The following is a 12,334-nucleotide window of genomic DNA, read 5'->3' on the forward strand; positions in this document are numbered from 1 at the left end:
TGAAAGTCAGGGTCTATATAGTTTAATAGCATGACTTAGTTTAAAGCTTGGTACAAGGCCATGGCTGGTCTATGAGCCTTTTGTGTAAATAACAAAAACCAGAAAGCAGCCCTTCAGCTTCAAGTCTTGACCAGAGTGCCTTTATTCACCTCTTTCTCAGGAGGGACCCAAACACATCAGAGTGCACATCTCTGTTCCGCGGGCACAAGCCACGTGACAGTCACCATTCCCTCTATTGAACAGGTTCTCTTATGGCAGGAACAACCTGCAGAGTCTTATAGAATATCCCTTGATAGGAGAGGGAAGAAATGAGCCACCAACATTCGCTCATTAGACATATTGAATGAAAGGGGAAGGAATGTGTTGAATCCTCCAACTCTCCTGAGAGGGAGAAGGCAGGGATTAAATATAGCACATCAATACTCATGAATTATCTTTTTAATTGAAACTCAAAAATTTGCCCTCACTCCATTATTTATTTTTCTGTCTATTTCTCTTTACCAAAGACTAGTAAATATTTAATGTGAATTCTCATAAAAATAATTTCAAAAGATGATTAAAATCAATAAGAAACTTTAAAATGGTGACCAGATGCAAAGTAAATACACAAAAGGTAATAATCATGAAGAAAATATAATGGAAGAAAAATGCCATTCATAATAACAACAAAAATATAGTTCTAAATAAACATAGTCCTACATAAATTTACCAGAGGAGTGAAGCGTGCGTCAAGAAAACTGCAAATACCTTGAAACAGAAAAAAATAAATAAATAAAATATATATTTATATAAATATGAATAATTTATATATATGAATAAATGGATATATTTACCATGCTCTGAATGTAATAAGTAAATGAAAATTGGTCATTTCATCCCAAATACATTTAATGAAATTAAAATAATATTGAAATTATAATTATCCAAATGTTCAGTAATTAGAAATTAAGTAAATTATCATATATCCAAATTATAGAATATCATACAGATATTTAAAATCATGTTTTGAAATATATTTGATGAGTTGGGAAAATGCTAACAATAAAATGCTAAGTTCAATTTTTATTTTTCCAAAATAAAAAAGACTTACATAATTGTTTCCAAGCTTATTTTATAACTAAGAAAATACAAGAGAGAAGTATATAAAGAATTTTATGGTTGCAATCTTTTAATAAAATTATGGCCGATTTTGTTCTGCTTCTTGATGTGTTTTACAGATTTACTGCGGTAACCTTACTATTTTTTTCTTACAAATAAAAGTCAACTTGAAACTCTCAACTTGGCAGTGTTAAAGAAGGCTTATTCTTTATTTCTAATTCTTCCCTCGGACTGAAATTGGGGTGGGAGGGATCTTGCTTCAGGAAATGAAGCTGAGTCAATATAATGGGACTCTGGTCTGGGGTCCACGAGCTGTTAGATGAAGCAGCCACTGAAGAACCTTCAGCAGCAAAATCTGGAAAGAATTTGGGTTATAGAACCTATCCCCAAAACTAAAATTGGTTCAGAATCAATATACTGAACACATACCTAATTCTTCAAGGACAAAATGACATATGCATAAAATACACACATACACAAACAAACTTGTTATTATCTTGTATTTCCTGTAAACATTCTTTGAAAATTTACTTGCTGCCTAGAGCTCATGTAGGATATAAGATTGTGTGTCAGTACAGCATGTATTGTTTTCAGGGCTTCATCCATGTCCCCCAGTAGCACCAATGGTATGAACTCATCACATAAGTAGACCAAGTGCAACAAGAGTTTCCACTTCTTCGTTTTGTGCTCTCTCCTCGAACCAGTTCTCTTGTACATCAGATGAATTTCCTCTTACCTATCTCAATTCTTCAAACTTCCTTGTGTAAAATCAGCCCTAGGGAAAATACGAAGTTGTAAATAAATTAAATATCAACCAATAAATAAATTGTTAAGACCACTGTAGTATGTATACATGATAGAATGTTTTACCAGTATTAAAATAGTTTTAAGTATTGCCCCAAAATATGGGTAAAGACCTAAAATATTCTACTAAGTGAGAAAATGAGATTCAAAATTGTTATAGTATATTAGAACTAGATTAGAAATGGACAATGGGGAAAATGCAGCAAGGTATTAATAATAATTTGATTTAGATGGACTAGTAATGCCATTATTTTTTCATATTTGCCAATTTTTCTTAGTTCTGTTTTCTAAAATAGTCACTTAAATTGTGTATAATTTTCTGACATAGTATAAACACTTAATAATGAGTCAAAGAGCAAATGTCCTACAATGGGATAAAACTTTAAATGATTAAAACCTTTATATAAAAGCAAAAGGTGTTAATGGTGTTATTTACCATTGAGATGAGATGAAAGTGCACTAGAGTGGAAAGAGAAGGTGTTTTGGAAGGGATTTAGGCTCATGAGTCCCATTTCTTCTCAGGGTTCTATCAGCCTGGTGTGTAAGAAAGTGACCCACTTTGTATATTTCAACAAGCTCAATTTCCTCAATATTGTGTCTTTATCTTTCCCCATATCCTTTCAGGCCTATCTATCTATACATCCAAGAATAGGAAACTTTTCTGATTTTCCTCTTGAATTTCATCTCTTAACACAATGTGCCTGAGATTTTCTTTAAGATGTTCGGCACAAACTAATGGTATTATTGGTCCTAAAACCGCATCTACCCTGGAAATCCAATTCTATTTACATGATTTTCGTAGGACCTCCCTGAGCTATGAGTTTAATATTGACAAAATGTACATTATTTCCCCATCATACACATGCTCACAGGTGCTGAAACTAAGTTACCAGGATCTAGTATTTGGATTCCATACTATCATATATTTTCTCTTTACCGCAATTTTTTTCCCTCCTTTGAAACCTTTCTTACCCGTTTATTCTTTTTTTTTTTATTCACCTCCCAAGCATTTAGTGTTTCCTATATGCTAAGTGCTAGGCCCAGGCTTAGAGAAAAAGAAGTGCAAAATACAGACTTTAGAGACTAAAAAAGAAAGACAATGATGACACATAAAGTATATAACATGACTGAGAGAGTATCCTCTAGAGCAAGACTACATGAGTTTAAATTTCAGCTCACACTTAACTAGCTGTTAGCTTCAGTAAATTACATAACCATTTGGTGTGTGAAATCCTCATTTATAATGGGGATTAAAATTTTACTCTATGTTATAAAAATGTAGTGAAATTACATAGAAAATAGAGTTCAGCACAGAGTAGTATTCATTAAAAGTTAGTTATGGTGTCAGATAGGTACTAGACCTATTGGGGTGATCACTTCATAAGGTCTATAAATGTCTAATCACTACGTTGTACACTTGAAACTAATATAATATTGTATATCAACTGTAACTGAAAAATAAATTTTAAAAGATTTTTAAAAGTTAGTTATTATATGAAAACAAGTTAATGTTTAGTGGTGCTATTGTAAAGTCTGTGTCAAGACTAAAGGACGGAAGCCAAGATCACTTTCTAACAGAGAAGTAGAGTCATGCTTGGGCTGGCCTTTGAGGGAAGAATTGGTATAATGGGAAAGACAAAACTAACATAAAAACCAATGAAAGCTAAAAGGTGCAAGAGAACATGAACACATGCTAATCTGTAACCATTGAGAGGATTAGTAGATATTTGGTCCTGTCCAAAACGTCCATAGAGACATTTGATCCACACCAAAAGGTCCTTGAAATTTGGTCCAATCAAAAACATCCATGAGCATATTTGAATCATGCCAAATTTCCTTGATATTTGGTCCTGTCAAAAAAAGTCCACAGTTAGAAAATGTTCAAATAGCCCATAACATTTCTCTGGCATGGAACAAATGTCTCCATGACAAGAGAAAATATCACCAAATATCACTGACTTTTGGACAAGACTAAATGTTCAGAGAGGCTTGTTTAACATGCTCTTTCAAAATATCCAGAAAACAGTTTAATTTTAAGAAATGTAGTTCACACTGTAGCGCTTGTGAGCATGGCTTCTAATACCAGATTGCTTGAAGTCAAGTCCCAGCTCTGCCATTTTGTACCTGTGTAAGTACGACAATTTTTTTCAATCTCTATGTGCCTGTTTCCCTACCTACAAATGAGAGTTATAACGATAGGTTGTCTTATAGAATTATTGTAAGTTAATAGTTACAAAGTGTTTAGAACACAGCCTGCCTTTAAAGAAAAAGAAGAAAAAAATCTTTTAAGAATCACATGTGATTTATAAAGAAAAAAATATAGAAAAGATAAAAAAAATTCACCATCTTTAGCTAGACTGACCAATAAAGAAGAGAAAAACTCAAATAACGAATATCAGAAAACAAAGTGAGGACATTAATACCAACTTTACAGAAACAAACAAATAAAAAGATTGTAAGAGAGTACTATGAACAGTTATGTGCCAATAAATTGTATAACCTAGATGAAATGAACAAATTTCTAAAAACATACAAACTACCAAAATAGACTCAAAAAGAAATAGAAACCTGAAAAGACCTGTAACAAGTAAAAAGATTAAAACAGCGATTAAAACTTTTAGATGTCCACATCAAGGCAGAATGAGAAGATCCCTTTGTTTCTCCCCTTAAAGTTACAAGTTGGACAACTATAATTCAACAAAGGACCACTGCTTGACACATACACACATCTGAGAGATCCATGCATTGAGACATCAGAAGACGGGCATATTGGAATAAGCAGGGAGGGTGGGACAGGGGAAGGACAGAGACATGGGCCACAAACACAGTCTAGCACCCACTGTGGCCCCAGCTGAGGCAGTAGCAGTGGAGGAGTTGGGCTGCAGCCTTCACACAGAAGCCTGGAGAGTAGGAGGAGTAGAAGCAACATTACAGCCTGAGTAGCCACTGCCCATTGCAACTAAACCCAGTATCAAAGACAGAAATGCAGCACAGCAGTGTGACAGCCATGGACTAACAGCCATCATTACCAGCTAGGAGACAAACTTGCAGAGCCATGAACCCGCCTACTCACACTTACCCATCACCGACCCATAGTGGCAGAACCAGTAGAGGCAGCAGAGACACCTCAGACAGCACAATACGCCTGGAATCCTCTGATTACAAGGAGGAAGCTCTAGGAACTCACACATCCAGAGCCCCATCATTCACAACATCGCACCCCAGGGGCAGAGCCCTGAGACCTAGGTGACTCGGACACTGAAGGGACACCCACCACCTCGGGGAATAGGAGGTGACCAACGTGACACCGCCTCACCAAGATCATACGTGGGATATAAAACTGAAAGCAACAAATGAACCAGACAAACACACAAAAACTCATAGACACAGACAACAGTTTAGTGGTTATCAGACGTTAAGGGGGGAGAGGAGATAGTAAAAGAGGGTAAAGCAGGTCAAATATATATGTTGATGGAAGGAGAACTGATTCTGGGTGGTGAACACACAGTGCAATATATATATATGATGTATTGCAGAATTGTACACTTGAAACCTATATATTAATAATTTTACTAACAAATGCCAACCCCAATAAATTTAACGGAATTTTTTTTAAAAAAGTTAATGACAAAAAAAGATTCTCAAGGCAACCTGGGAAAAAAAGACTGTAAACTACAAAGAAAAGCCATTAGACTATCATCAGATTTTTCAGCAAAAACCTTACAAGCCAGGAGTGTGGAATGAAATATTCAAAATATTGAAAGAGAGAAGCCACCAGCCAAGAAGAATATGTCCAGTAGAGTTATCCTTTAGATATGCAAGAGAAATAAAGGATTTCTCTGATAAACAAGAGCTGAGGGAATTTACAAGTCCTGCAATACAAGAAATATTTAAAGGAGGTCTTCTACCAAAAACAAAAAGACGAAAGTACACAAAATTTTGAGGAAGATGGCAAAGACAGATAGAAACAGGAAATTGCAACTCTGTTTTAAAATAAGTCATTAAACAACTATTGCATAAAGGATAAAGGGGGGGAAGCATTTTAAAAAGTGTATAACTTCTTCAATTTGGAGATAAATACACAGCATAAAAAGGAATAATTTGTGGCAACAAAAACATAAAAGGGGAGGAGGAAAAGGACTGAACTTGAACAGATGAATGAAGATAATGTGCAATCATAAGAAAAAGGACTACTGCGTATATGACACTTTCTTGTACATAAAAAAAAATGGTAACCACAAAAAAAAATCTAGAACTGAGACATATTAAAAAAAAAAAAAGGACATAGAGGGGAAAAAGTCATAGAATACCACCAAACTAAAATAACAGACAGAAGGGAAAAGAAACAATGGAGACACAGAGAGAACTACCAGAAAACAAAACATAAAATGGCTATAGGACATCATATATCAATAAATACCCTAAATGTAAATGGACTGAACTCACCAATAAAAAAGTACTGAGTAGTATATTGGATCAAAAAACAAAACAAAACCACATGCTTCCTTCAAGATACACATCTTAGCTGCAAGTACAAATATAGACTCAAAGTGAAAGGGTGGAAAATGACCCTCCAAGCATATAGCATCCAGAGAAAAGCAGGTGTAGTTGTACTTATATAAGACAAAATAGATTTCAAGATAAAAAAGGTAACATGAGATAAAGATGGACATTTTATAATGATAAAGTGGGAAAATCATCAAGAAGACATAACACTTATCAATATACATGCACCCAATCTGGAGCAGCAAAATCTACAAAGCAATTACTAACAGACCTAAGGGAGAAACTGACAAAAATACAATTATAGTAGGGGATCTGAATACACCGTTGACATGGATGTATAGATCATCCAAACAGAAAGCCAATAAAGAAGTATTGGCCTTGGGGAGGCCAGGTGGCTCAGTTGGTTAAAGAGCAGTGTTCATAACACCAACATCACCGGTTCGATTCCCACATGGGCCAGGGAGCTGCACCCTCCACAACTAAATTGAAAAACAATAACTTGACTTGGAGCTGATAGGTCCTGGAAAAACACACTGCTCCACAATAAATTTTTTTTAAAAAAAGAGTACAATGAAGTACAGATGCTATAGAAAAAAAGAAATGGAGATAATAGGACTGGGTGCCAGAAAGGGACCATTCTCCCCAGTTTATACCACTCGGGCACACCAGCCTCCCTGCTTTTCTCCTGACATGACAAATACTCCTACTTACTGTTCCTTCTGCCTAAAATCTCTCTCGATATCCTCTTGGTTTGTTCCCGCACTTTTTCAAGCCTCTGCTCAAATGTTAGGCTTTCCGTTAGGCTTTCCTAAAAACACTATTTGAAATTACAAGTCCTGCCCCATATCCAATCCATCCCACTCCTATGCTTCATTTCTCTCAAATGAAAAAATTTTTTAATTTGCTTATTCATTTACTGATTTTGTTTATTTTCTGTTGCTCCCCACCCCCTACTGAATTGTTCTAGGTAGGCAGGAATTTTTTTCTATTTTATTTACCCTGCTTCATCCCCATTGTCCGTTTAACATTCTGTAAACATTACTGATTAACCCTATACCAGTCTTAGCACTTAAAATGTCATTTTTCTAATGGCAATCAAAAAAATAGCAACTGAAATGTCTCTAAATAACAAATTTGAAAATATTGGTGGGGAAAAATTTTTTCCTCTTCTTCAAAATAGAAACAGGGAATCTAATGGTACATCTTCCTATTGTAGCTATTACAACAATCTCTATAATTATTCCCTAGGAACCTTTTGCAATGCCTGGTTAGTAGAAGCTCAAGAGAAGATAAGAACCTAGCTCTGTAAGTGCGTTATACCTCAGGGAATAGCAGCGCTTTGAATTTCATTGTAAATAAACAAAATTCAAGAATAATCTCATCTGTTGAACAAACACTTTAAAAATACCAGGGGAGAAGATCCCAAATCTCGAAAGGCCGAGATGGTGGGAAATAAATAGAGATAATAATACCTTCATCTGGGCTTTCATCTTGTCCATAAATATGAGCTTTGAAGCTGGGGGAGAAAATCTCTTAAAATTCTCTATTTGCAACTCATGGCAGGTTACAAACTGGGTCATCCAATTCTCCACAAGTCACTCACATGCTTTTCACTCTGTGGAGTAACATTTTATTCTTCCTCTTTGACTTTTCTTCTCCACACATATCCAAGAAGTGAGTTAAAAACTTTACATGCCCTATTACAAATGCTGAATTTTCTGTATAAATGGAATTACTGTCAATTGCTTTCTTCTTGTTCTAAACATGTAAATATCTGGTTAATATAAAATTCAGACAGAAAAGTTTGAAAATATTAATTTTTCTCTTATTTCTCCAAGTCTTGGGAAATACGTTTATCTAATTTATTTTTCCTTTTTAAATATTAATGAGTATTGTTTACAAAGAGGCCTGGGGATTTTGTGTGAAAATGATTTTGTGTGATAAATTTCTGGAAGTAGATTTATTATCAGTTTTGTTGCTAGTTCAATAGAGAAAACATAACAAATCTCTGATTCCACTCATATCTCTCCAACCTATATATTGCTCTCAGTTTCACTAATTTAATGGGTCTCGGTTTTATATGAAATAATTATTCCTTAAAGGACAAAACCGTTCAGTATCTGTGTGCTTTCTGTTTTTTGCGTTTATAGGATCTTCTTTGGATTGTGACTTATACAGTTCATATTCCCAAGAAACACTGTAACAGGAGACCCAAACAGGGTGAGTACTGACACTGATTTTATATACCACTGTTAAAGTCCCATTATCAATGAAAATGACTAATTAAGATAAATAAGAGTAGGGTACCAACATAGCAGAACACAGGTCAGAGTATAAAAGACAAAAATTAAATGACTTTAAAGAATTCAGTCAAATGAGTTATGAAGATAACCACTAAGACCTGTGTAGCAGCTAAGTGAGATTTTTCTTCAATAAAAGCAGCGGAATGATTTGTGGGCATCCCATAAGTTAGGATATTTTTGAAACATTGATATCAATTGCATCTTACATTAGTGTTGTATTTTTTTCTCCTTGCTTCTGTATATTTTGTACTCACTATAATTACTTATAATTATATAAGTGCAAGTTAAAGGTCCTTAAGTTAAAGGCACTCTTATTTTTCATTTCTAGTGAAAGGCCAAGATCCACTAGCTCCACAGCTTGCTGTCTCTAAATAAAATGACATTTATTTATTCTTTCTCAGATACTATATGACAACTTCAGCTGAGAAAAATCATACAAATATTCAGGATAAAAATCCAAAATAATCTTTTTTCTTTTTTTAAAAAAATAAACTTACTACACAATCACAACAGATCAAGGGAGAATCTATGTCTTCTATGACCAAAAGAAAAAACCTCTGATAATTTGAGAAATTCTGGTACCTACCCTATATTGCCACCTGGTATGATGTGAGAGGATTGGGAAACAAATAGACTTGAACCACCAGATTGCATTCAGACTTGATACAGCCTAATAACCCATGAGCAATGAGAATACATAAACAGCAGTTCTTCTACTTTAGATGCCAAACATGGTAGCCAAGAGTAGGCTCCTGAGGAAACAAGACATATGAAACCTTTGATTCAGTAGCAACAAACGGGGTGGTGGGGAGAGCAGGAATGAGTGAAGCAAGGTATTCCTTGTTTCAAGATTCTCTCAAAAGAAAATGCTTAAAATACATATAAAAATGTACCAGAGGTATGTGTAAAAAAGTGAAAAAAGGCCAAACATTGAAAGCAATATAGGAATGCAGTGCATACAAATCAAAACACTATTCTCTACTTCACAATTTTTTTACAGCAAAATTGGCCAACTCTAATCCCATTCAATAGTCCAGTTCGTAAATCAGGTGCTCCAAGCGGCATATTTAGTTCTCACATTCATAAGAGTGTTTCAAAATTTTCAACCAGTGCATTTTAGTTGCCAAAATGTGGGACTCTTCCCCAGGCTGGAGAGAGAGAAAGCATTCCTTATACATCAAACATGTTTGGGTATGATCATATAATATACCATCTATGGCATCACTTTACAATGCCATCAACAAGCACAAAAAAAGGAGTATTCCCTGTGCCTTCTCACTGCATCTCAGTGAGACAGAAACGTTTGAAATGTCTTAATGGAAGTAGTATTTCATTTGGTGTTATTATCAATATTACTAATTACAATAAATTAGTTTTGCATAATGCTTTACAGAGAAATTTCACACACAGAGATTTGCATGGACTGTACTCTATATGGTAAACATATGAGGAAATACATAAATAGAGTTTAAGTGACATATTCAAAATTGCAAGTCTTGCACATCTATGTGTTATCTAGTATCCTAACCTAGTGTAATGATTTCCCCAAGCCATTTTTTTACTTATATTATTTGCCTGTTATCAAAGTGCAATCACACTCTTCGAGAACAGGTTGTGATGACCACAGTTTTGTTGCTTTAACAGACACCTCATTTTTTATAAAAATTGTAAAGAAATTTGGTATTTTCAATAACAACTAGCATATTCCTTTAATGTGCAATAATCAATGTCTTCCAGACTTATGAATGTGTCTGGCAGGGAAACCAACTCTGTGAGCCACTTCATCCTGTTGGGCTTTCCTTCGAGCCCAGAAATGCAACTCGTTTATTTCGTGCTCTTCTCAGCAGCCTACACATTGACCCTGATGGGGAATACAGCCATTGCCTGCGCTGTGCGGTGGGACCGACGCATTCACACCCCCATGTACATCCTCGTGGGGAATTTCTCTCTCCTGGAAATATGCTATGTCACCACGACAATCCCTAACATGTTGGCCAACTTCCTCTCCACCAGCAAGTGCATCTCCTTTGTGAGTTGTTTCGCACAGTTCTACTTCTTCTTCTCTTTAGGGTGTGATGAGGGCTTCTTCCTTTGCATTATGGCCTTTGACAGATACCTTGCCATCTGTCGTCCTCTGCATTACCCACGCATCATGACTAAACAGCTGTACACAGGCCTCATCATCTTTGGATGGTCATGTGGGTTCATCCTCTTCCTAACGCCAGTTGTTCTCATTTCACAGTTGTCCTATTGTGGCCCAAACATCATCAACCATTTTATGTGTGATCCTGTCCCATTGATGATGCTGTCCTGTTCTGAAGACACCACCACCCACTTCATTTACTCTACTTTCAATGCTATTTTCATGATTGGCACGTTCCTCTTTATCCTTTTTTCCTATGCTCTGGTGATTCTGGCTGTGCTACGAATGCCCTCAGCAGCAAGCAAACGCAAGGCTTTCTCCACTTGTGCTTCTCATCTCGTTATCATAATCCTGTTTTTTGGCTCTGTTATGGTGATGTATGTTAGTTCTGGATCAGGGCACCCAGTGAAAATGCAGAAAATTGTGACCTTATTTTATTCTGTGATAACACCCCTCTGCAATCCTGTAATTTATAGCCTCAGGAACAAGGAGATGAAGGCTGCCCTAAGGAAAGTCTTTGGGACTGAAATATTTGTTCATAAAACATAAATCAGAAGTCACAGTGAACTAAGTTTTATCACAACCTATCTTAATAAGATATAAGCAAGATAGTTTCCTAGAGAATTCAATAATTTCAGTTAGAGAAATCTGTCAATATAGCCCATTATCATCTTAAATATCACTCACTACATGATGGGTTAGTCTCATTTAAGAAACAAAATTGTCTTAAGAAAATTGGACTCTTTAAATCTAACTGAGTTTCTAAAAGGAAATGTAAATCAGCTTTGTATTTCAGAACTGGATCAACATATAAGGAAGTGACATAGATATAAACTTGTTTGGGGATTAACACTGTAAATAAATTCTCCTCCACTGATAGTTACTAAAAGGAAGGATTTCTGTATGAAGAAAGTCCAACCTTGCAAGTGTGACCTTATCACTCTACCTCCCAAGAGGGATACAAACGTTTACTCTAAGGATTTTAAAGAAACAAGCATAGCTTTTAGTACAGTTGTCCATCCATGGGGGCTTTGTTCTAGGACCCACCTCCCCCAGCCCTTGTCCCCCATGCAGATATCAAAACCTGTGGATGCTCTCAATCCCTTATATAAAATGGTGTAGCATTTGCATATAACCTATGCACATCCTCCCAAATATTTTAAATCATCCCTAGATTACTTATACAATCATGTGCCACATAACATTTCAGTCACCAATGAACCACATATATGACAGTGGTTCCATAAGATTATAATAAAGTTGAAAAACATATTGCCTAGTGACATTGTAGCCATTGCAGTGTTGTAACACAATGCATTACTCACATGTTTGTGGTGATGCTGGTGTAAACAAACCTACTGTGTTGCCAGTTATATAAAAGTATAGCACATGCAATTATGTATAGTACTTGATAATGATAATAGACTATGTTAGTGGTTTATATATTTACTATTCTATAGTTTAGAGTATCTCTTTTGAC

At 35.5% G+C, this 12,334-nt stretch overlaps 1 protein-coding gene across 1 annotated transcript; it reads left to right on the top strand.

Moving 5' to 3' along the window:
• The first annotated feature begins 10,452 nt into the window (after positions 1 to 10,452).
• On the top strand, positions 10,453 to 11,403 carry LOC117023157 (olfactory receptor 11G2-like). Its single transcript, XM_033107635.1, has one exon. It carries the CDS (start codon positions 10,453 to 10,455, stop codon positions 11,401 to 11,403), a length of 951 nt encoding a protein of 316 aa, XP_032963526.1.
• Positions 11,404 to 12,334: the final 931 nt, after the last annotated feature.

Source organism: Rhinolophus ferrumequinum, chromosome 6 (assembly GCF_004115265.2).
Source record: "Rhinolophus ferrumequinum isolate MPI-CBG mRhiFer1 chromosome 6, mRhiFer1_v1.p, whole genome shotgun sequence".
Classification (NCBI taxonomy): Eukaryota; Metazoa; Chordata; class Mammalia; order Chiroptera; family Rhinolophidae; genus Rhinolophus; species Rhinolophus ferrumequinum.